Source organism: Prionailurus bengalensis, chromosome D2 (assembly GCF_016509475.1).
Source record: "Prionailurus bengalensis isolate Pbe53 chromosome D2, Fcat_Pben_1.1_paternal_pri, whole genome shotgun sequence".
NCBI lineage: Eukaryota > Metazoa > Chordata > Mammalia > Carnivora > Felidae > Prionailurus > Prionailurus bengalensis.
In genome coordinates this window covers 23,533,136-23,559,583 of record NC_057351.1, presented here as the reverse complement: position 1 = coordinate 23,559,583, position 26,448 = coordinate 23,533,136, and the positions used below count along the sequence as shown (strand labels likewise).

The 26,448-nt window shown below is 33.1% G+C and overlaps 1 protein-coding gene across 2 annotated transcripts in view; it reads left to right on the top strand.

Moving 5' to 3' along the window:
* The window catches only part of RTKN2 (rhotekin 2), a 76,180-nt gene that overhangs the window by 12,139 nt on the left and 37,593 nt on the right, over positions 1-26,448 (top strand). For both annotated transcript variants that reach the window (XM_043596435.1, XM_043596436.1), the window contains exons 3-6: positions 7,902-7,960; positions 13,031-13,084; positions 14,411-14,528; positions 16,653-16,847. In XM_043596435.1, coding sequence (XP_043452370.1) covers positions 7,902-7,960; positions 13,031-13,084; positions 14,411-14,528; positions 16,653-16,847 — 426 coding nt within the window. The remainder of the gene's footprint in view (positions 1-7,901; positions 7,961-13,030; positions 13,085-14,410; positions 14,529-16,652; positions 16,848-26,448) is intronic.

Here is a 26,448-nt window from a genome sequence, read left to right as displayed (position 1 = left end):
CTCATGGTTTGTGGGTTCAACCCCCCTGTTGGGCTCTGCACTGTGTCACAATGGAGCCTGCTTGGAATTTTCTCTCCCTCTCTCTGCCCCTCACCTCATGCATGTGTGCTCTCTCTCAAAATAAATAAACTTAAAAATTTTTTTTAAATTATGAGTGTATATTGATATTTTTAGGTTTTTGTTTTCTTTAATTATTTTATATTTGCGTCTCTTTGTTATTCTGAAAATCTTAATTCATAATAACAGTAATCCTATTTCCTTATTTAATAATGTGATTATGTAAAGTAGTTTCATAATTTTAGTATCAATATGATTACTGACCTAGGCCAGTTCAAGATTTCTTTGCAGTTTTTTTCCAGCATACAGAAATTAGAAAAAATTTCCAGTATACAAAAAGATTGAAAGACTTGTACAATGAAGACTCATATACCCACCACCTAGATTCTACAATTAATATTTTAATTATATTTTCTTTATTCTAAATTCATCTGTTTATCAATTCATCTTATTTTTTGTGATGCAATTCGAAGAAAGTTCTTTTTGTACATGTGTCTATGCGCAAACATGTATACATTCCTGTGGATAGACAGGAGACCATGATTAAAAGTTCCTTAAAGTGATCTTTTTCTTTCAGTTTCATAAACAGGGTCATCTAGTGTTTCAATTTGAGTGTCCCTTTTTACCCTTGGACTAAATTGAACTTCTTGGATATGTCATGTTTCTTTTTCCCCAACTCCCAATTAGTATTACCTACCTCTGCCCCTACTCTAAGGGGCAACCATTGTTAACTGATTTTTTTTTCCACCATAGGTTTTGCCTATTCTAGAACTTAATGTAAATGCAATTGTCCAGTATGTACTCTCTTTTTTCCTTTGTCATACATAATACTTTTGAGATTCATTATGTAACTAGCATGTATCAGTGATTTTCTCCTCTTTATTGGTAAGTAGTATTCCATTGTATGAGTATACTTCCTTCTAGTGTTGACTCTTCTCTGACTTCTTACTTTTGGTTGCTTGCCAGTCCCTTCAGGTAGTTGTTTTTTAAGTAGTTTTTCCAGACTTTATATTGTTTTCTGTGGAAAACATAAGAGGGGGAGGTAGAGTTTTTCTAATATGAGCTACTCTGACATACCAAAAGAGGAATGCATTTTTTATCTTGATCAGATTTTTATTTTTTCTATCTTAAGAAATATAATTTCTTTCTGACTTAATATAGTTAATTTTCATAACTTTCACAGCCTTTTAAAGTTCTCACATTTCTTTTTATCAGGGTACAAACTTTCATATATGTTCAAAAGATATATGCTATTGTTTTTAAAATCTTCTACAGCCTAGCTTATTTTTGGGCCACTTGAACTGTCTTGGACTGAAAGATAGGTTGAGATTTTTGTTACTAAAGTTTTTCTGTCTTACCCCTTGTATATCTCCTACTTTCCGTTTTATGAGACGTTTGGTATCTTAGTGCTTGTTACACACATGTTGTCAATTGCGGCCTTTAGCATTGTTATCAAGTGTTCTTTTGTTACTGTTGTCACATAGTGCTTGTCACATAGACTCCAATTCAGGGGTTGCCTGATAACAAGATCATAATCCCAGGCATTTTTAGTGTTTGCATTTGTTTGGTTTACCTCTGCCCATCTCTTTATTTTAGCCTTTATGAATCACTTTGTTGAAGGTGTATTTCTTGTATTCATCCAGAGTTGGGTTTTATATTGTGAACCTATCTGAAAGTCCTTTAACTAGGGGATTTAATAAGCCTATTTACATTTATATTACTGATATATTTAGCTTTGACTTTGTTATATTCTTTTATGCTATGTTAACTTATGTATGTTATAATTGCGGTTTGTCTTACAGTATGTCGCCTATCTTCTGTGCTTTTTAAAATTTTATTTAATTTAAAAAGAGTTATTGGTTATAGTAGTTACTAGAACTTTATGTTAAAAAACTATATACTGGTAATTTTATAATCACTTTAATTCTTTTTTATTCCTCCCCTTAGGCTTCTACTATTTTGTTTTTCTACTTTGAATGATATCATTTTATTTTCACTTTTCATCTATGTGGAGATCAATGAACTCATTTTATTTTTCCATTTTTTCCTTCTGTACCTTTCTATTTTATTTTAGTTTAGTATTATCTTTTTCTAGGTTGTGGTCAGTTCTCCTGTGATGGAGTAGATAATACATACTAATCTTGTACTTGTGTCTCCACTTTTGTTTTAGTCTTTGATACACTTTTAAACATGTATAATGTTTACTACCTGACCTTTTGTTGTACTTTCCAAAATCATATCTTGTTTGAGGGGAGTTTATGATCTAGTAGATTTCTCAATGTGAGTATAGCTTTCTTCATATTCTTTTATCTTTAAAGTGCTTTTCTTTAGTGTTGGTCTTTAAAAGGACAGCTTGGGTGTATACAAAAATCTTTGGCCAATGCTTTCTTTCCTGGAGTTTCTTGAAAACCTCACATCCCTGTTTTCTTATAAAAAAATCTAATGTCTAATTTTCCTTGCTTTGTAAATGACTTGGTCTTTTTGTCTAGAGGCTAAAAATAGTTTTTGCTATCCAAAGTCTGATAATTTTAGTGGAGTATGTTTAAAGGCTGACCATTTTGGCTCACTTAGAACCATTTCAGTATGTAGATTCAGTTCTTTCATTTTCAGACAGTTTTCTTGGAGTTAAAGCCTCTAGAATAAAGCACTAAGTGTCTCCTTACTTTGTTTTTCAAATCTAAGGACTTCAATTACACATAAGTTGGATCTTCTTTGCCTGTCTTCTATGTCTATCACTTTCCTTTGATATTTTTAAAATCTTTATCTAATTTTGCTCTTTTCATTCTCATCCATTATGTCCCTTAATATACTTTCAGTTTTATGTCTTCATTCTTGGGCACTGTATTTTACCCTTCATTTCAGAAATGATTTTATTTTTCTTTTTCCAGTTTGTTTCCTGTTCCTACCTCTCATTTTTTAATTTTCTTTCTTTTTCTTTTTTTGCATATTTACCTATTGTTTGTCCTTTACTAGTCTGAGGCTTTAGATTTCAGATCCCCCACTTCTTTCACATTTGCAATAGCTTATTTAACTGCACTCAGTTCATTTTGGAGTATTATATTTTTGTTATTTTATATTTTTTGGAGAGTGGTTTGTGGAATGTTGAAGCATTTTGACGACTCCTACTTTTGTTTTATTGTAGCTTTCTATGGATGTTTGGGTCCTTTTCTTTGTCCCTAGTTAAATATGTAGCATGTAGAGTTTTCTTGGGCCAAGTGATGATAGGTGCGCAGAAGGGCTTACTTGTTTTTTTGACCAAGAGTGTTTTCTATTATTTGAACTGTGAAGACAAATTTCTTTAATAAAGATGACTTAGGGATGTTGGTTAGTTGGTTTCCTGATTTTTTGGTATGATTTTGTTTCTTGGGGTTTTTAACTTCAGTTGCTTTCTTCTTCTTCTTCTTCTTCTTCTTCTTCTTCTTCTTCCTGTTTTTTTGTTTTTGTGTTTTTTTTTTTTTGACATGTCCAGACTTTCAAAGGATATCTTCCTCATTGTGTGTCTCTCTTCTCCACAAGACTAATGACTTCGGAACCAGAATTCTTTTGGAGTCCTTCCCTTTCAACTCCCCAGGAACCAGTGCTATGGTATCCACCAGGTCTTTTATCAGTTTTCTTTTCTTCTAGGGGACATCAAAAGTTGATACTGTGTTTTGCAATGGGTATCTGACTCTACTTGGGTAAGGCCTCCAGGAGCTGGCTTTGATGGTTTCAGTTGTTAATTTCTCCTATTTACATGTAAATGTAAATTTTTTATAGTCTCTGTTTTCTAGTTACACTGTAAGTATGGGCTATAGGTGATTTTATTTGCTTTCCTTGTTGATCTGAAAACTTTTATAAGATACCTGAAGAAATTCAAATTTAACTACCATTATCTTACAGGAACTGGAACTGGGACTCTGATCACTTTAACAAATGCTTTAGTGCCTCTTCCATGTAAGCTCCATGTTAAATACTGAGGCCAAAAATATAAATACACAGTAATCCTCAGTAATCTTTGTATTTGTGTAACATTTCTAAGAATGATATAGATTCATTGAAAATATTATTTCATTCAGTACCTATGAGGTAGATGGATACTTCTGTTTTACAGATGATGATACTGAGGCCAAGAGGTTAATGGCAATTCTTTCACATAACTAGTTATTTATTGATGGTAAGATTCAAACCTAAGACTTCAGTCTGAATCTACTAAATGTTCCCTGCTCCATCAAAATGGCCATATATATTTCACTTCATTTAGTATTCACTAAACATTTATTGAGTGTCTTGAAGGTACTGGTGATTCAGCAGTGAACAAAATAGGCCAAAAAAATCCATATGCTTACAGAGCTTACATTTTAGCAATAATATTCCCTCCTACCCAAACCTGCCAATATATCTCTTAAATTCTGAAATACTTTATTTGGTTTTGTAAAAACAATATTAGTCAAAGCAATTTGTAGCACCTAATTATGTATATCATTCAACATAATTGTGATTTTAATAATGCCACAATAACCAGTTTCTTATACTCCAGTTGCCTAATTTATTACTTACATACTATAACTAAAAAAAAGAAAAAGTATAGGTGGCAAATGAAAATTGTGTACTCCTGGTATTTCTATAATAAAACATGGTATATTAAAGACATTGCTGATTTTATTTTTTAAACTTTATATTGTTTGGGTGTCTGTTGAAAGAGTCTGTTATATCAAGGTTTGAAATAGAAACCTCATCTTTCCAATTTTAAGATACTTATGAAGTTATTAATTTTATACCACATAATTTTAGGATGGTTTAAAATTCCATAATAAAGCACTTCTGAATATTTTAGTTTTCACTTATTTGCATAAGAGGTGAAGGATTTTATAACCTGCTTCCAAATAATGGAATCCCAGTTAGAATTCTTTTAGTGCTTCATTAAGAAAATATAAAATACTTTCATCAATTTCTCATTATACCTTGTTAACTTTGGCAAATAAATGCTATTTTAAATTCCCATATTGAATAATATAAAATAGGATAATCTGTATTTACTCAATACAGATTTTTGAGCAACAAAGTGGTTGATTGGCACCCTCTGTTGGTCATTTTATTTACCTACAGGCAGAAATTAAGTAATAAAGCAAAGTTAAAAGTTTGTCTTTCATTTTTTTATTTCTTTTAAATTAGCTTTTACAAGTCTTACCAAAATAATGCTCTAAACTAGGTCTATAAGAATAAGGTGTGCTATTATTTAGCTGTGCTTCTGTTTAGATAATTTTGTGGTTATTTGCTTTTCCCTCAAGCTGGCTCTCTAATTGTAGCATTTAGAATTGGCATTAACATTGCAGATTTTCAAACAAGTATTTATTTAACTGTAGCAAACTATTAGCTACAGTAGCACATTATTAAACAGAGAATGTTTAACAATTTTATTGTCAATTTGGATTAATTAGAAAAACATCACATTTTAGCACCCTAAATAACAGTTTGAGGAGTTATTTGAATTGAAAATAATTCAAGCTTCAGCAAAATGAGGCTTAATTGCTTCAGTTTGTCTCATTTTTTAAAACATAGACTTAATTTTTCTATAAGAGAATATGGTTAAATGGATCTATATTATAGTTTGATAATATTTGATGTAATAACTTTGTTGGCTGGCCCTGGAAATGCCTGTGTAAGCGATTTGTAATTACAGGGAAGAAAGCTATACTCTACCAGGTGATTGAAGAGTTTGGAGGGGAAAAAAATTTTTTTTTTGATAAATATTCAGTCATTTTGCTTTTGGTGGTTCTAATATTTCAGAATTTCACTTACCTGCTAAAGCATTAAGTTTAATCAAATTTAGAAATACCTAATGGATCTCAACTTTAGTGTAATCTATGACCTACATTCTATAATACTCAAGTTACTTACCAATATTAGAGCTTTCTTGTATTTTCTCACTGAAATAAGTATTTTAGGAATTTATATTATGCATTGCTCATATAGAAGGTGTTTTAGAAATATTGCTTAAAAATGCCAGCCAACTGTATTTATATTGTACATCTTACACCAACCTGAGGAAATTGAGATTTGTGTTTGATTTGTAGTGTGCCTTATTCAATTGAACTTTTCACTTTGTGATGAACTAATAAGCAAGCTAATGTTCTCCAGTGTGACAAACTAAACTTGAGTATAAAATACTGAACTCGATTCTTTTTAAACTTATGATTCAGTGAAACATTGTCTTGAAATAATCAATGAGTACTTTTATTTTTTACTTAATGAATTCCCTATTTTAACTTAAATACTAGTGCGACCATAAAGTAATTAGATAGTATCCTGAGAGTTTATGGCTTTAAATCTACTACATTACTTTAGTTATACCTCATGTAGTTCTAAAAATAATTATATACTTGTCTTATGTAAGTTTATCAACTTAAGTACATCAGTGTATTATTTCAGTGCATTTGGAATATATTTTGCCTAAAATGCTTATGTGCTTAATTCAGTAAAAGAGTAAGAGAAGTAGACTTATATATTTTGTTTTCAAGTTTTGGCATATGATAATGAATATCTTTGCAATCTTTTTAACAAGCCTACTGAAATGCAATGAGATGGTGTCATACTCTTCTGAAAGTTAGTTATACTTCAAAATCCCACCCAATCTCCAAAAGCTCTCTTAGAACGAAACAGTAGTCAAATGGAAAGTTTTTATCTTATCACATATTTGAAGTACCTAATTAAATTAGCCAGTAGTTAATTAGCTAACCAAATTAAGTTGAGACCAAAAAAAAAAAAATGTGCAAAGAATACTCTTGGAAATATTGTCCCAGAAATGGAATGCTAATTTCTTCTTCTTTTTTTTTTTTTTTTTAGGTTTATTTATTTTGAGAGAAAGCGAGAAAGTGCTAGTGGGGGAGGGGCAGAGACAGAGAGGGAGAATCCCAAGCAGGCTCCACAATGTCAGCACGGAGCCTGATGTGGGGCTTGAGCCCAGAACCTTGAGATCATGACCTGAACCAAAGCTGGATGGTTAACTGACTGAGCCACCCAGGGGCCCCTGAATGCTAATTTCTAAGTGCAGGATATTAGGAAATAGAAAATTAGAAAATATTCAAGGGATTGATTTGATTTAGCAGGAGATAACTATTTTGAATTTTTTTTTTATCATAATAGTGTATTCTAAAGTCAGATCTGGGAGTTTCTTGTATACCTAGAGATTTTTTTACTTGAGATTTTTTACTTAAGATTTTTTTCTATTGTCATGATAATGTTTTCCTCTCCCCATTTTATTCTCTCTGCAGAGCCACTCCCTTCCTTTAGCACCTGAGTTAATTTATTGTTTTAGTATGTAGTTTTTTTGAATTTCAAGGAAATGATATATGATATTATTGCATATAAATGTATAGCGGAGAATAATTTTTTTGATATTTGTTAGGTTTTTATAAGGATAAAGTACTCCTGAGCAGCAAGTTCATGGTTGGGAAGCTCTTTAACTTTTTCAGGCAACTATAATGTAGTAAGTTAGAAATATAATTTGTGAAGTGGTGATCCAAGGTATTACACTTCCTAGGACACTTCCAAATATTGTACATCTTGCTTATAAATAAATGTTCACAGAAGACTTTCATTGTAGAGTAACCCAGTATATAATCATCAGGAAATGTAAAGCTTACAAGAAAAATCAAAGAGAATGTCTGTATGTATTTCTCTTAAAGCCAGCTAGCTGTTGACTAAACATCTTGAAGTTTGAATCAAGTAGTTTATATTAACTGGAAGTCATTATTATGCATGGATATATGTCAGGTTTTAATATTTAGGCATTTGTGAAAGGTTATTAAAACATTGCTTATTAGAAAAGATCTTTTTTTTCATTAGGTTTTTTTTCCTTTTGACAGTGATGCGAATTTTGAAAGTAAAGAACGAGCGGCATGTAAAGGGAAGATTGCCATATCAGGTATGCTGTAGATGGGTTGTTTTCGTATTGCTGAATAAATTGTATAAAGTATCTTCCTAGAACTGGTGGGATTTCAATTCGCTGGGCCCATTCTTTTCTTTCATTTTATTTTGCATACCTCTATCTATATTTGTTCTAAATTTGTTTTTATCATTTGCTGTACTTTTGTGTAAGATTTTACAGTTTGGAAAAGCTGTTCCATATGTACTACATATATTATGCGGTTTTCTGTTCAGCGTAGTTTTGTGAAATAGGTAGGATAGTTCTCTTTTCTTAGACTTGAAGATTAAATAACTTCCTGTAAGTCATTGAGCTGGACTGCAAACTCAAATCTTTGACTCTCTGTTCCTTTTCTGCTCAGAAGTTTCAATAATATTTTTAATGTTTGTCCAGGCTAGAAGCTCCTGGGTTGGAACAATGTTTGTCAGCATGGTGCTTATGCATAGTAATTGCTCATTGATGTTGATGGATGGATGACTGTTTCTTGTTTTCCATAGGATAAAAACCAAACACCCCTCTTCCCCAGAGTTTTCCCTTCTGACCCAACTCTTTTTCTAGCCATATCTTCTACTCCTGTACATAAACTGTCTGCTTTAGCCAGACATTTCTCTCCCTGTTCCGTCAATACACTGCCTGCTTCTGACAGCCAATTAGCTCTTGAAATAACTATATTATCTTCGCGATCTGTTTGCTCATCTATAAAGCCTTCCCTGTTATCATTCCAGCTGGAAATGATGTTTTCTTTCTTTGAATTCCTAACGCAGATAGAAGACCCTTTACCACTAGATGGCACTTAATGCTCTGTTGTCTCAGTTTCTCCAAAGTGTTAAGGAAACTAGACAGTGGCTTGGAGATGCCACAGATTGAAATGAACACAAGGCTGACTCGTGTACACTAGTTAGATAATGTGCCTTTTACAAATACTATCTCATCAATACATTTTGGGTACAGCAGACCTCCATCACCCCTTGAGTAATAACTAGCTTGTTTCATTGGCCCGAAGCCTTGTTCTCTTAGCTCCAGGGAACATGCTGCTGCATTTCAGGCTCTCTCACCCAAGGAACTGTTTTTAGAAATGTCTTTATGGATAAACAAAATTCTCATGCAGGAAGGATAGATTTGGATTTTACAGGATGTAATTGTCCTAAATCATAGGAATTGCCCTCAGCAAAAATTCTTCAGAAAAATAACTGTATAAAAATCTGTTGCTTGTTTTATGGTTATTTATATTCATGTTTTCATCTTTCCAATTATAAGACTGGAATAAAACATGTTTTATACCTCCTTATATGCTTTTGATGCGAAACACAGTACCTTTACATAGTTGTGCACTATGTTCAATACATTTTAATGTGAATAAATAAAGTATTATTGATCTTTAAGGGAGATTTTCTAAAAATACTTTAAACATAATCTTCTATTTCTTGCTTCTGATTTAGTGCCAGTAAGTACACAAATGAGATATGTTAAATTGCTCTTGAAGATTCAAATGACATGATAGACTTAACATCTATTGACATCTTATAATAGTTTATTGGCTACAGCAATTTGTGAAAATAGCATTTACTGTACATTTAGAAGAGTGATAAAGTAAAATCAGTTAAAATAAGAAAAAAAACTATTTTCCTGACCACAAATACTTCAGTGTAGAAATTAAACTTATTTCTGCATGTGTTCCTTCTTTCCAAAAGATAATTTTAAATTAACTTAAGGAACTGGAAGTCTCAGAAAATTACATATGTAATTTCTTTTCATCTTTGCTTAGTCTTAATTATATCTTATCTGTATATTTGTAAAAAAATTTGTAAAAAAATAAATGAAGAAAATTAAAGACGAATTCACCTTAAAACGAAACACATTTTCTTTTGACATTGGGATGAAAATGTGACTTTGGTTTTGATCAAAATGAATATTTGCTACAAAGTTTCATAATGTTCTGAGTTTTCTCTGATTACCAGGTGAAACCTGGGTTTTCCATTTTCAGCTTTACCACTCATGGCCAGATCATTACAAAATTAAAAAGAATAATTCAGGTATATCCTGATCATTCCTACTAAGCACCAAATAATTGTATTGTAGCAATTGTCTTAGCTTATTCACTGACTACTAATTCAATATCTAAAGCCAAGTCAGTTCACAAAGTTCAAAAACAAAAGTTTTTACTTTTAAAAATAATAGAAAGACTTCTAGGACTTGATAGCATCAAGTTAGCCATTGTATTACATATGTCTCTTTCATTTTATAATACAAGTGTCAATGAAGACATAAAAAGAGACAAAAGCAAGAGTACTGTAAACTAAAACTGAGTCAACCATTTGCAAGAATCTGTGTGGAATTTCTACTATTTGAAGCTGAATTAAAACACATATTGGTAGGTTACACATCCTTTGTCATCTGAACAGTAAATAGACCACCTGGTAAATAGATAAGAAATGTGTGCCTTCTCTCAAGGATTTGACTTAGCTAGGCATGGGAAAAGGCAAGACTGCTATATGCCATAGACTATTGGTGTATAGCAGAGAAAGTCAGGGTTCATGTTCCTCCCAAGATAGTGTAAATGGTTAATACCACCCTAATAGGACAAGAACAGCTGTGAACAAGAACAGTTGTGAAATGAAATGAGTCAGCAACTGTGGTCAAGCAAGAAGCAGGCTCTTTGACAGGGTAGCAGCGAAGTCATAATTATAAAACAATAAAGACAATCCCATTAAAATGAAGAACAAAGTAAAAATGTCTATTATATCAATATAATTTTAACACAGTTTTAGAAATTGCAGCTGAAATAGCAAGAATGAAAGATGAAACTACTAAAAAGAAATAGAGAAACTGAATACTATTTTAAAATAAGAAATTGCATACCTAGAAAATCTAAGGAAAGTTACTGAAACACTATTTGAACTAATAAAGAATTCAGTAAAAGTGGCTAGATTCAAGATAAATATACAAAAAAGTGGTAATCTCTCAAAACCAGCAATAACCAGTTAGAAAATATGGCAAAAGGGTCTCTTTTACAATAAAAATAGCAAAAAACCAAAAACATTAAATACCCCAAGCATAACCTTAATAAAAATGTAAGGATGACTGTATCATGCTACTGTATATATTGACAGAATATTATAAAGTTAATGGCTCTCAAATTAATTAGTAGAATTCTAATGAAACATTTTGGAGAGGGAGTTTTGACAATATATTTCTAAAATTCACATAAAGAAATTAGCAATTGGGAATAAGATGTTTTGGAAGGATATATTTCTAACCGATGACAAAGTATATTATAAAGATTCAGTAGTCATAATAGTATGGTATTGGTACTAGGATAGACAGTAATTAATAAATGATTTAATTAGATCTGTAAAGCATATAGCCAAAGAAGAGATACTTAGTCAGAATGGCATATATGATAAAGAGCCATTTAATCATTAAATCAGCAAGGAAGAGAAGTCCTATTAGATATATAAATGGAGTTGGAACAATTATTGTTATAAGAAGAATCTTTATATTTTTATTACATATACCCAATATTCTCATATAGATTAAATAATTAACTTTTAAAAGTATAAACCATAAACTATGTAAAGAAAAACGTGGGTCACGGATACAAATATTCACTGAACTGACTAATAAATGTGTTGACATTCTTGTTAATCAAGAAAATACAAATCTAAACAAATCTTATCAATTGACTATTAAATTAGTAAATATATTTTTAAAATTATAGTTGGATGAGATGTATATAAAGTATTTAGCTTGGTACATGGAGAGAGCCCAATAAGTAATATTTTTTATTAAAACTGCTAAGGCAGCAGTGGTAAGGGCACTCATACATACCTACCTGGTTGGATAGGGTAGGGATGAAGGAGTATTGTAAAGCTTTTCTAGAAAGGAAATTAGAAATAGGCATTAAGAACCTTAAAAAGAATTCTAAACAAATGAAAATGTGGACAAAGGATCATAGGATTTAAAGTGAAGTACAACAGAAATGTAGCCAAATAGCTTATGTTCATAAAGAGTTGAAGGTATTTGAAAGTGGCATAATTAATAGGTATAAAAACATGCACATAAATGTCCTAAGTGTAATTGGGAAATGTCTTAAACAGAGAAATTTTCCACAAAGGTTTGAGGTATTTATACTCTGAGTAATTAAAACAAATTTCACTTTACCATTGAGCTTTCTACTGTCCTGTGTTATGCTATAATTCATATATCTTAATCTATTTGGTAGAACTTTGATTCTCTTTGAAGGTATATAGATAACATAGGAATGTCAGGGGAAAATTGTTAATTGAGTATTAAAAGTAAAGGGAAGGATGGAGGAAGCTAAGAAGGAAACATTTTGACTGTGACAAAGGTCTAGATTAACATCTGAAATAAGGATCATTAACACAATTACTTTCAAATTTGAAGCATGTGTGAACGAGAGAAAATGTATTTCCATCACTTTTAGAATATATACCTTTTTCCTGGTCTGAAAGAAGGAATGCATTGCTCTTTTTAGTTTTCTTAAGGGAAATGCTGTAGTTTGTGTAGTTTGTAACATGAATATACAAAGATCTTGCAAATTCTTTTGTAGACAGGTTAAATCTTCTTAATGGAATGAATTTGGTCTGTATGTCACAAACAATGATCTTAGACAAGTCATGGAGTTTTCATCTTTCAAGTTTGCATAGTAGAAGCCCTGAAGTCCTTTCTATCTACTATTTTATGGTTTTGAAATGTTTTTAGCTATGTTTGTTGCTATTGCTTACCCAAAGGAGAAATTCAACTATTTCAAAAACATAAATCACAAAATGAAAATGTTGTGGCATAAGCGTATTACAGATCTTACTTAATTTCTTGAGTCATAATTGGTAGGATTTTTTAGTAAATTATTTAAATAAATAGAACAGATTTTATATTCCTAGTCTAAGCTATTTTTGAGAAAATATTGCCTGTGTTAGAATATTTAAATAATAAATTTTATATTGGCTTTAATGGTCAGAATCTATTATGGAATTCAGAGGTTTGTTTCACTCTAAGAAATGAAATTTATCAAGACTATTACTTGTCATTTCTTTTTCCCCTCCTTTGTAGATATTCGAATACCACTAATGTGGAAAGACTCTGATCACTTCAGCAACAAAGAACGTATGTATGATTTTAATTTATAATTGGAATGTATTCTTTATGGTACAGTAAATTTGTAATTATTGAGAGAAGAGCTGCTTCCATGATGAAATAAATTGATGTCATTTGACAGAATAAGCAGTATCTTGCTGAACTGTGTTTTTTCCTAGTTTTAGTAAATATGTTGTAATTGCTTGATACTAAGATAATGCCTATCTGGTGTACTTGTAGTTGTTGATTGGAACCTAGGCAAGGACAGTAACAGGTTGTGGGGAAGAGAAATGTCTAACAAAGGAAAATGTTTAAGGAGAAAAGGTAAAGGCAGCATTTCTATCTGACCAGAATCTGGGGGATCTTTTCTGCCTTGTTTTGTTACTTCAGATTATTTAATAGGATGTAAAAGGGAAAGATTTTTAGCTTGATCTGATTTTTCCCCCTTCAGCATTTTATGGCTTTATATAGTCTTCACAAATCCATGTATTGCTAAGGTCATAGAAATTAACCTCAAATGATTTCTAGCTGTTAGAAGCAAAGCGGAAAAGATATGATAATCCTTTATCTTTCTTGTCTATTGTGATAGCTTTGTTCTTCATACTTTAAAAACTGAATCATATTGAGCATAATTAGTTTTATATGAAGAATCCAAAATCAGGTTAGTATATTTGTTATTCAATTAGGAAATATAATTTACTTTAAAATGGAATGCATATGGGGATTAAGCGTATCTTTCTGATTACTATGGAGAATAAGTTTTTCTGAAGAGCTACATTTTCTCAATAATGAGGTTTTGGCCCTTTAATCACCTAATACTTTTAAAAAACATCACCAAATTAAGAGGCTCAACAGCTATGTTTTTTGGACTCACACGTCTACTTTTTATTGTTTTTGTGGTTTCCTCCCTTGCTGTCAGTTTGGTGGAAAATGTTTTGCTGTTGTTAACGTGCCTGCTTTTGGTCTCTCACAATAGAGAACTTCTTAAATAGACTTGGATGCCAAATGACAGAGGTCGTAGTAGTATATATACAATAATAAATTTGCTATTAATTAAAGCTTAAAGAGTTTTCTAGGAATAAAATTTATGAATGTCATGGTTACAGTAGGCTGCTGAGAGGCCTATATTTTCGGTTTTAATTTTTGATACTTCCTGGCTTAGTTGCTTTGTTCTGATTGGGTAAGGTATTAACGTGTACTGACAGAGCAGTCACTATAAAAAGTTAAGGTTACAGTGTACCATGTATGAAAATAAGAGTCTATTAATAAATATTTGAGATAACTTTGTCATTTTCAAGGAGCTTTTAACGTAATATAGGTATGATACATCTCATGGGGCACTGTTTTTTTCCCTAGGATCACAGCACTATGCCATTTTCTGTTTATTCAAAATGGGAGCTGAAGTTTTTGATACTGACATGGTGATTGTGGATAAAACAACCACAGATATATGTTTTGAAAATGTAACTATATTGTAAGTATATTTAAATCTTCAAAGAATGAGAATAATTTAAAATTCTAAAATTCTAAAATTTTAAAATTCTTTAAAGGAAGACAAAATTTTTGGGTCTTTGGATTATTTTTGAAGCATTAAGATGTTTAAATGTTAAATTGATTTTGAAAATTATTCAAAAGAAGTCCATTTTTGCATTTGAAACTTTTCAACATAAAATAAAGTGGAAATCATGTAGTATTAGTAAATATTTGACTCATTGGATATGGTAAATTTTTATTAATTTTTATTAATATTTATAGTGTTATTATTAACCAAGCTATGAATACAATAGAGTCTCATTATACCAGTATTTTCTAGAGAGTGAATTTGGGGCATAAAACAGGTTATTACATTTCCTACAGGATGTTTAGGTATAGCAATACTAAAATAGTTATAACAACTTTACTTATAAGATAGTCCTGAAATATGTACCATAGGAAAAGCACTTTGGTAAAATTTCAAGATGTTCTTTTTCTTATGGAGTGCTCCTTTCATGTACTTCAAAACAATAAAAGATTGGGTGATCCTCAGGGTTGTTTTTATTGCCCCTGCTCTTTTACAGGCTCATTTTATTGTGGTCATAATACAGAGCCAGAAGGAACTCCTCAGGTAGCCATAGAAATCATTTTTAACTAATATAAGTTTTTCCTGGCCCTTTCAGAGGTGCTATTGGCCTAAATCAGTGTGTGATTTGTATTTCTTTCAGGGTTTCAAAAACACCATCTTTGTATCTAGATATTAATAGCTACTTAACTAATAGTTAAGTAAAATTGAATGTCCACGTCTTTTGCCATTTTCAGCTATGGAGGTAAACAGTTGAGATTTGAGAGTAGTTTTGCCACTCACGTAACATTAGAAAAACTATTGCAAGCCATGTTTTGTGGCTTCTGTCCAGTGTCCCATAAATAACTGTGTAGCATGGAAAAATAACATGTACTGTTCTGAGTTATTAGCAGTTGTGCAGGCCTTCTTACAAACTCTTTTGAACCAAAGGAATAAGGAATTTATTTAGGATCCCCAAAATATCACCAAATGTTTACAGAATTGAGACTAAAAGGATAAATTTCCTTAGTTATCTAAATACATTTATTTCCATTATCAACTTTGCTAGTGCATTTTTTCTACCAAAATTGTCCTTTTAATGATCTCTTTACTTCACATCACTTTGTTATTATTTCTTTTTACCACAAAGGCAAAATTATGATTTTTTTTCATTGAAAGAATGATGTGAGTTACTTGGGAAGACAACACGTGATTTATAATTTAAAAAAAAAATCTGTAAATATTTTAAATTGTTCCAAAAATAACTGCTGACAAATGTTCTAAATGTTGTTTAAAAATGTGCCTTTGTTATGATTGCTTTTAATAAGTATTCAATATTTATGAGTCTCTGGTTTTTCTCTAAATATTGACATTTGTTAGTCATTACCAGGAATACTGTATGTTTAAAAGTTGCCAAGTAAACTATAAAAATATCTGGGAGTTACTCCTTGGGTGTATCCAAACTATAGATTGGCCATTTTTATTCTCTAAGACTGATGGATCTTCCATCTAAGGCAACATCTACCGCTGATGGCCCTCTCTTGCGGTTTTAAGTAAATTTTATTGTTAGTAACACCACCGCAATCTTTTATAGCAAAGGTAGTTCACTGTGTCTGGAAAAGGGTAAAGCCAGTCTTAGCATTTGCTAAAATTGCAGAATTTTTGCATATGGGTATAATCATGCATTGAGTACCTTTTATGCTAAGTTAAGAATACAGAGATTACCCAGGCAGCACTCTCCCTCAAGGAGTTCCTGCCTTGTAGTATAGCACTTTATACTGTTTCTTGCTTGCTTGTTATCCTTTTTCTTTAGTACTATGCCTGTATACATAGATTGAATTGAGTTAACTTTGTCCTATTTTAGAAGCTCTGGAAGTTGCAGTGACTCTCTCAGGTCATTTAGATACTAAATAAACACAGGGAGATTCTGCCTCATTAACATATATTAACATAAACTCATTTCAAATTGTGATTTCAAATGTTATGAAAACATCAAAGGGTGTTACGATTTTATTTTCCACCAAGTTAAATTTCTAACATTATGAATGCTCTTGATTTTAGTAATGAAGCAGGGCCAGACTTTCAGATAAAGGTAGAAGTATATAGCTGCTGTACAGAAGAATCTTCTATAACCAACACACCAAAGAAACTAGCCAAGAAGCTGAAGACATCTATAAGTAAAGCTACAGGGAAGAAAATAAATTCGGTGCTTCAAGAAGATCATGAAACATGCTTGTCCTACAGTTGTGCTATTTCGTAAGTTTTTCCGTACAGTATTTATAGTGACATAGTATTACTATATATTTGTGACATTTTGAAGTATTGTATGTGGAGTAGAAATTTACATGTTAAATGGAAATAACATCCTGAAGCAGAAACAAAACTGACACTCACCCAATTGGGGTATCCTTAATACCTTCCTTTGAAAGTAGGAAGTTGGGTAACCGTGTTTTTTAGTGATTTGGAATTCTAGTATCTACCACAAAAGCAGAGACGTTTTTCTTTCTTTCTTTTTTTAAAGTTTATTTATTTATTTTGAGAGGGAGGGAGGGAGGGAGAGAGAGAGGGAATTCCAAGCAGGCTCCATGCTGCCAGCGCAGAGTCTAACACAGGGTTCGATTTCACAAACTGAAATGGTGACCTGAGCCAAAATCAAGAGTTGGACTCTAGCCAACTGAGCCAGCCAGTCACCCCTGAAATGTTTTTCTCAAAAATGGACTATCTTTATGTCAGAGTATTTGCTGTGTGTCAGTCTAACTGGATTTCTATATATGTCATGCATCATTCTTACAGATTTTTAACAATATTTTATCTCTTGATAACAACCTCATTACCATAATCACATCTAACAAAATAAAAAATAAATCCTTAATATCATCTGATATCCAGTCTGTATTCAAATTGCCCCAATTGTGAAAATGTCCTCTTATAATTTGTGCAAATCAGGATCCAGATAAGTTCTACGATGTTCCATTTGAGTGATTAAGTTTCTTTTAGTCTTTGATTATTCCCTGTCTACTTTTTTCTTGTCATTGTTTATTGAAGAAATCAGATCTTGTAGAATTTCCCATATTTTGAATTTAGCTAATTGCATCTTTGTGGTCTTTTTAAATACTTTTTCTATCCCTGTGTTTGGTAGTTAGATCTAGAGGACTGATTTGATTCAGGTTCTTTCTGGGTAATAATACTTCATATTGATTATAGGTACTTCCTACTGTCTCCCATTAGGAGGACTTGTCCCACTTACAGTTATGTTCAGATTGACCAGTGGGTTCAGGTGTTGCCAGCTTAACCCATCCTTTATAAAGTTCCCTATCAATTTTTTATCTAGTGGTTTTAGCAGCTATTGCTGATTATTTCATTAAGGATTATAATTTGCTGACTTTCTAAATTTATCATGCCTTTTTTTTTTAAACTTGGAATTTTCTCAAGAACTTTCCTTCATGAATTCTCTGGGTATAAGTGCAAAAAATTGATGGAGGAAAGGGAGAAAAAAATACTTGATTCTTTTATTTACCCAATTTTAGAATAATAAATTGATGTCCTAGCAACCATGGAGGTAATCAGTGTTTGATTTTATTTGAACTCTTGAATTGTTGTATATATTTGTGTTTCAATCTGTTACAGTTGTTATTCTCTTTGAAGCCAAGTTGTCCCATCTTTGATAAGTGGGAAATCTTCAGCGACTCCTGCAGCTTTTGACACAACCTAGTCTCTGATAGCTTCTTTGTTTTTCTGACACAAGGTGTTCGATATTCATCTTGTATTTTTCTGCCCAGACTTGGTTTCTTCAAGGAGCCCTGGTTTGTTTCAGATATTTTCTTCAAACATTGTGTTTATTACTTCACAAACAGTTTTATGTTATGTTTCTTTTCTTTTTAAAAAATGTTTATTTTACTTTGAGAGAGAGAGAGTGAGAGTGAGTGAGCATGAGTGGGGGAGGGGCAGAGAGAGAGAGAGAGAGAGAGAGAGAGAGAGAGAGAGAGAAAGAGAGAGAATCCCAAGCAGACTCTAGGCTCAGCACCCAGCCTGAAGTGGGGCTCGATCTCATGACCGTGAGATCATGACCTGAGCCAAAATCAAGAGTCAGTATGCTTAACTGCCTGAGTCACCCAGGCTCCCCTATGTTTATGTTACTTGAGAAAACTGTTGATCAGTCTACATTCCCAGAATTTCTTTGCATGTCTCTGTAGAGTTGGCTCTTCAGCATGTCAATAATTTTACTATTATTACAAAAAGCAAAATATTTCAGGTATGGAAAATGTTTTGGGATTCTAGCATTGTAGCTTTCAGTCTATTTTGCTTGAGACCCATGCCAAGAAATACCCTCATGACTGAGTGTACAGCAGAATAAGCAGATAGATTTCGTGAGGCAGTGCTTAGCCCTACCTATTTATAACACTGTGATCAGACTTTCCTGTTCTATATTTAGTTTTTTAAAAATGCTGTTTATGAATCATAAATTGATGTCATGATTCAGTGAATGGGTCCTATCCACTGAAAAACGGTCATAGAAGATGTAAGTCTTTTCTCATAAAAATGTCATTAAAAAGTATTGTAATATTTAGTAATACTATATTGTATTAAATATTTAATATATATTAACTATATTTAATACAACATATTAAATACAAATGTATTACAGTACAAATACAAATGTGTTATAGTACAAATATTAATACAATGTTAATTAAATACAATATTAATTCAAATATTAACATAATAACAATATTAACTGTAGATACCATGCTGTAAATTATATCCTCTTGACTTATTTATAACTGGAAGCTTGTACCTCTTGACTCCCTTTCACCCATTTTGCCCATTTGCCAACACACCTGCCCTCTCACAAACACCAGTCTGTTCTCTGTATTTATTAGTTTTCTTGTATCTATTTGTTTTGTTTTTAAGTTCTACATAGAAGTGAAATCATATGGTATATATGGTGTTTGTCTTTTTCTGTCTGACGTACTAGCATAATATCCTCAAGGTTCAACCATGTTGTTGCAAAGGGCAAGATTTCATTCTTTTTTATGGCTGAGTAGTCGTCCATTATATAAATATACAACATCTTCTTTATTCATCCATTGATGGACACTTAGGTTGCTTCCATATCTTGGTTATTTTATTTTTATTATTATTTTTTCAATGTCTATTTTTCAGAGAGAGAGAGAGACAGAGACAGAGCACGAGCAGGGGAGGGGCAGAGAGAGGGGGAGACACAAAAATCTGAAGCAGGCTCCAGTCTCCAAGCTTCAGCACAGAGCGCAACGTGGGGCTTGAACTCATGAGCCATGAGATCATGACCTGAGCCAAAGTCAGTCACTTAACCGACTGAGCCACCTAGGCGCCCCACTTGTTTTAAATAACGCTACATTGAACATCTGGATGCATACACCATTTTTGAATTACTGTTTTCATTTTCTTCAGATAAATACCCAGGAGTGGAATTGTAACATTAAACTCAAAAACTTCTACACAGTGAGGGTAATCATCAACAAAGTGAACAGGCAGCCAACTAAATGAGACAAGATATTTGCAAATCATGTATCTGCTAAGGGTTAGAACTTAAGAGCCAGGGCGCCTGGGTGGCGCAGTCGGTTAAGCGTACGACTTCAGCCAGGTCACGATCTCGCGGTCCGTGAGTTCGAGCCCCGCGTCAGGCTCTGGGCTGATGGCTAAGAGCCTGGAGCCTGTTTCTGATTCTGTGTCTCCCTCTCTCTCTGCCCCTCCCCCGTTCATGCTCTGTCTCTCTCTGTCCCAAAAATAAATAAACGTTGAAAAAAAAATTAAAAAAAAAAAGAACTTAAGAGCCAAAAAAAAAAATCCAATTAAAATATGGGCAGAGGATCGAATAGACACTTTTCCAAAGAAGACATATGAATGGCCAACAGGCACATGAAAATATGCTCAACATCAAAAATCATCAGGGAAATGCTTATCAAAACCACAATGAGATGTCACCTCATACCTGTTAGAATAGCTGTTATCAAAAAAGATAAGAAATAACTATTGGTGAGAAAATGGGGACCCTGGTGCACTGTTGGTGAGAATGTAAATTGGTGCAACCATTATGGAAAACAGTATGGAGGTTCCTCTAAAATTAATGATTGAAAAAAATAAAAATATAGTAAACATTTAAGAATTGTAGCTCTTTCCATTATTATTATTTTTGCTGTTGTGAGACTAGTGCTTTTTCTGAATTATTTTCTTCAAACTTATGCTGAAGCTTTGCAGTTTAAAAACAACATAGGATTATAAAATGTAAACAGATACTTTCAAATTTAAAACCATTGTTTATAATTTCATGGAAGATAACCTAAGTGATATTAGAACTTGCATTTAACCTCTATTTTTCTTTGAAGTCTGGCAGAAGTTTTGAGAGTGATTGGTGTTAAGTTCTTTTAAAATAGTGACTGACATTATTTGTCTTGAAGTGTTCATTCTCCTACTAGATTTGTTATTGTACTTGTTTTATACCTGAATCCAAACACTGATTTTCTTTGTGAACACACTCCCATGTAACTTGCATGCCATTTGCTTATTTATACCAATTAAAGTTGGTCAAAGAAAAAGTAAAATCTTTTACATTTCACTGACTCATGTTCTGCTAATACCTGTATTCTACTGAGTTTTCTGATGTGAATCCAGAGTATACTAGTTAAAGTCATAGCCCAGGACCACTCTTAAGTGATAATTCCTTAACTGACCGCTTGAGCACCATATAGGAGTTTGAGACTAGCACTAGTGATCAGAATGTATAAAGGAATCAGTTTTGTTTCTTTAATAGTAATCTAGTTCAATGAGAAGATTCCCAATATGGCTATTAATTTTTAACCAAAATGGACATAAAAGATCAAATTTGGGCTGTATAGATCTTCTCTAGTAATATGGCATATAACCACCAAATATAGCTGTTCTTTTTGCGTTTTTAGACTACCATTTAGACTAGTCATTTATTTTTTCATAGCATTTTTGAACCAATCTCCCCCCCCCCCCATAAATGTTATAACAATTGGTCTATTTGATTAAAAAATGTAGCTGATTAAACTGTTGGGAACTCAATATTAGGGTTGGCTAAAAGGAATGAGTGTAATGTTTTAGTAAGAAAATGTTATCCTGACAGGAATGTTTTAAAAGTGAGATCATTGTTGGTTTTGGAAGCATTGGCGTTGTAATTAGTCATGGTTTAAAAATGAAGTAACTTGAAATATCATCATAAAGTATTGTTTGATCTGAAAGAAGACAGTGAACATTTTTGGTAATTTTTAGCATGCTCCCTGATGTGATTCATTTATTCATTTTATTTGTGGAATCTCACTTACTGAAATTCCTTTAGCTGGATTTTCCCAGTGTCTCTAATAGCTGAGTTCACTATTTTATGCCCCTTGAGAACTATTTCGAACATTATTCGTCACTGTATAAATATACATCATTTTAAACAATCATTTTGTGAAAACTGGTAAAATTGAGAGTGATTATTTACTTGACAAAAAGGTGTATTAACTTAAAAAAATAAGCCACTATACTACATTTTAAATTAAATTGAAGTTGTAAAACAAGTATCTTAACACTTGTCCAGAATAAATGGATTATTTATGTTTTGAGGAACAATGATGTTAATGTTTTGGTCATTTGAAAGACAATGCAGAGTTCAAACATAATTAAGGAGTACTCAGCCATTGGGTGTAATTTCTTCATTTACTCATCTTAGAAATGATTATTCAGCAGTTATATCATATGGCACATTGGATTCCAAGGTCAATGAGTCATGCTCCCTGCACTCAAAATTCTTGCAGTGGTGAAATATAGTCGCTTGTATCTGTTTTAACAGAAAAAGTACCAAAATTTTAAACCATTTCTTAATGAAGTATAAAGGTAGTAAGTGTAGTATAGTGGGGTTCTCTTTCCATTATACTACTTGCTAGGTATAGGCAAATCAGTGATAATCTCTGAGCTTCAGTTTCTTCATCTGAAAATATGGACCAAACTATCTGCCCTGCCTACCTCGAGTAGTTACTATGAATCTTTAGAAAGATATTGCTTGTCAAAATGCCTTAGGCTGTACCTATGTGCTATTATAATTCTTCGCATGTCTCTGATTTTTATGGGAGATTTCCAATGTACTACCACATTTATTATTTGATTATAAAAACAATCAAATAGAATCTAGAAGAGAAAAAAGTTATTCACACGCCACTCTAAATCAAATACTTTTTATAATTTTGAACTGATAATTTTCAGGTTTTTAAATACCTAGCTTTGGGAGATACTTAGATATTCATAATTACACATTTGGCTCTTTTTCTGCGCTCATTACAGAGTCTTCACATAATCATTTTAATGACCACATTATCTAGCAGTTGGCTCTTAGTTTATTTAACCAGTCTTAGAAGTTGTCAACAATCTTTCTCACATTGTTATTTTCAGATGCATCATTCATTGGAAATAGAGGCAGATGTGTTCTATGTTGAGGAAAAGTTGTCTTAGTTACAACTATTTTTTAAGGCCTGAGAAAAAATATAAACATATACTTGGGTGATCACATAATTTCAGCCTACTCTGCCATACAGGTTGCTTTCTGAGCTTCCTGCCTCTCCAGGGCCCTGGTGCAGGTGCGCAGCCTATAACCCAGCTGCTTCCTGTGCACACTCATAGCACTAGCATTTTGTATTATACAATGTATTGAAATGATGCTGTTCCTCAGGTGAAGAATACTCAAATGTTTTCAGTGGTTAGTAAGAATAAATTACAGTGTCACTCTGAAAAATAAACCCAAAAAGTATCTTCATCTCTTTCTCTCCCTCTCCGTGCCTCCCACCATTTCAGATGTTTCTCTTGATGGACTTAAAATGACATGTAGACTATCCATCTAATACCTTGACCTCTCAGTTCCATGACCTCCTGCCTGCAGTGATCTTGTCCTCCTTTTGCCTGTTTCAGTCGTCCACCCCATTGTTGTTACTATGTTACTTTTTACTAATAATTGTATATGCTCTGTGATCTTCATAGCAAGTATCTTGCTGCATCCACCTCCCACATTTCCAGCTTGTTCCCTTAGTGCTCTGCCTTGAACTTAGCGTAGACTCCATGATTTACCACTTTATTTTTTCTTAGCCTTTTTCTCCTTATGTCATACTTACCTTGGAAAAACTCCAGCCTTGGTTGAATCTCCTTTTAGATCCTCTGCAGCTGCGTTCATGAGAAATAGATGAGGAAGCTGGAGAAAAACAGTCCAAAGGGCTGGTCTCACTTTAGACACATGATCAGTAACTTTAGGTGAGTTCTCAGTATGACTGAGCAATCCTACTAAGTTTCCATGCCTTTCCACTTTGCCTCTCTTCAGGGGAAGTATATCCCATCACATTGCTCTCTCTTCCGAAGCCTCCGATTCCCTTCCTCTCTGCTCATTCAAAGCTGATGACTTTGTCTCACATGTCACTGACTCTGCTGAAACAATCAGGAGAGAACTTGCGTATCCTTTATCTGCCAAATCTACCAGCCTATCTGCATCTGTGTCTTTATTTGCTGCTTTCCTTCCTTGGGAATTCTTTCCCTCATCTAAGGCCGCCTTCTTGCACACTAGATCCCATCTTCTGAGCCACTCAGAAGTCAGGTCCTGCACATGTACCCCACTCCCCCACATTATCAATTTTTCTTTTACTGCATCATTGCTACAAACATATACCTACTGCCACATTGCATAGCTATCCTTTACAGAAAAGAGTTTTCTATATACCTTATCTCCACTTCTTCACCTCTTACTCTCCCTTAGACCACTGTAATCAATTTTCATCATGTTACCTCTGTTAACTTGCCTTCCAGGATACCATTTCCCTGGTTTTTCTGCCACCTGTGACTGTTCCTCACCTGTCTCCTTTGTTCATTACTCTTCAACTTAATCTGAAATTATGAACTGTGTCTCGGTATTCAGTCCTTGGACTTCACTTGACTTTCTAACTTTAATTAAATTGCATTTGTATACTGGTAACTCCCAAGTTTAATTCTTCAATACCTTTTTCCCTCCTAACTCCACATTTGTATAGCCAGCTGCCTACCTTGTAGCCCATCTAGATATCTAAAACTATTTTAACTTGACTCATCCACAACTCAACTCTTACTTGTCTAGTCTTCTCTCAGTCAGCCTCACTGCAGTTTCCAACAGTTCCAGTTTTGTTCTCGGGCCAAAAGCCTTGGAAGTGCTTTCAGCTCTTTTTTTCTTTCACATCCCATGTCCACATTGGGTCAACTTTAAGAATATATCAAGAATATTGCCACTTCTCACCAGCTCACCCGCTACCATCCTATTCCAGGCCTGCATCAGCTCTTTTGACCTCCAATCAGGCCCATTGCAGAAGCGTTCTAGTTGGCATTTCCATTTTCACTGTTGGCCCCTGTGGTGTGTTCTCCACATAGCAGCCAGAGGGACCATTTCAAAATGCAAGTCAGATCATAGCACATGCCTCTGCTCAAAACCTACCATTTGCTTCCCATCTCACTCAGAATAAAATCCAGTGTCCTTCTGACACTCTACAAAGCACTGTCATGTACAGTGTCTGCCCCCTACTTACCTTTTGGACATCACCTCTCCTCCTTCACTACTCCAGCCACTCTGGGCATGTTTGCCAGTCACACCTGGCATCTCTCTCTCTCATCACGTACCTACTTATTGACAGCTGCTCCTGAAGATAACACACTGCACTAAAATGCTACTGGGGAGTCTATTTCCCTCTATTCTAGGTGGGAGTCATTAAAATGCAGTTCTGTAAACCTTCTGTATCAGTGACAAATTATCACATTGAGATAATGCTTAATATATTGGACCCTGATCACCAGACAATTAGGGATTGTTAGTAGGCCATTTGTGCATAGTAATGTTTGCTCTTCCGTTGTAACTGCTCTTCTCAAATGCTTTCCACAGTTTTCTTTAATACTTTCTCAACTTTTTTGGGGGGGAATTCATTGTGTAACACTAGGGAAAAATAAGAGCTAACTATGGAAGGACTAGAAACCCAGGCTAAGTGGGTAATAGCAGAGAATGGCCCCACACTGAGTATGAGGCTGGTGCCATTTAGCTCTTGCAACAGTGGAGATTTTTTGGTGCTCAGTGAACTTTTCCAGGAGTTTCCATATGAGTCTGACATCATACCAATTGTATTCAGAATGTACCTTGAATTTGTAGTCCTGCGTCGTTTCGTTAAAAAAATTTTGTTGAGTTTTAGAGACAGAAACATAAATTTTCTTTTATAAACACTGACAAAAGACATTAGATATTGAGAGATATTTCTAGTCTTTGGTGGTTGTATATTAAAAATAAAGATAAATCAAGCCGCCATGCTGTACTTAGTAAAGTATTTCAATTATTTCTCAATAAAACTGGACAAAAAATAAACCAAGAGCTCTTCTCCAAGGGAGTAACGTTCTTGGGGTATGCTTTACACACCTACATATATACATACTTTTTCTCTGTAGTATAGATTCTATTAAAGATTTAGTAAGAGATGAAGAAAGTTTATGAAACATATCACCTGATACAATAAAAATTCCCATCAGAAGTTTCTCTTCTATGAAGTTTGTGTACATTTCTGTCTGTCTGTCTCATTTTAACATGCTTTCTGATGTTTTGAATGTTGAGGTTTTACTGTTTTGGAAAATAAATAATAAAATTAAGAGAAGTCTTGAAATAAGATTGCTAGCACAGAAAATATAATTATTGAATAAAAATTCACTTTTTATCACCACAAGTTACCAGGATATGAAATTTAGCATCAGAATTTTTAGATACTTTGGCAAGAGTGCTATTTTAACACAAGTAGTGTAAAGGGAACTATAATGGAAAAAAATGGAATTGGTAATG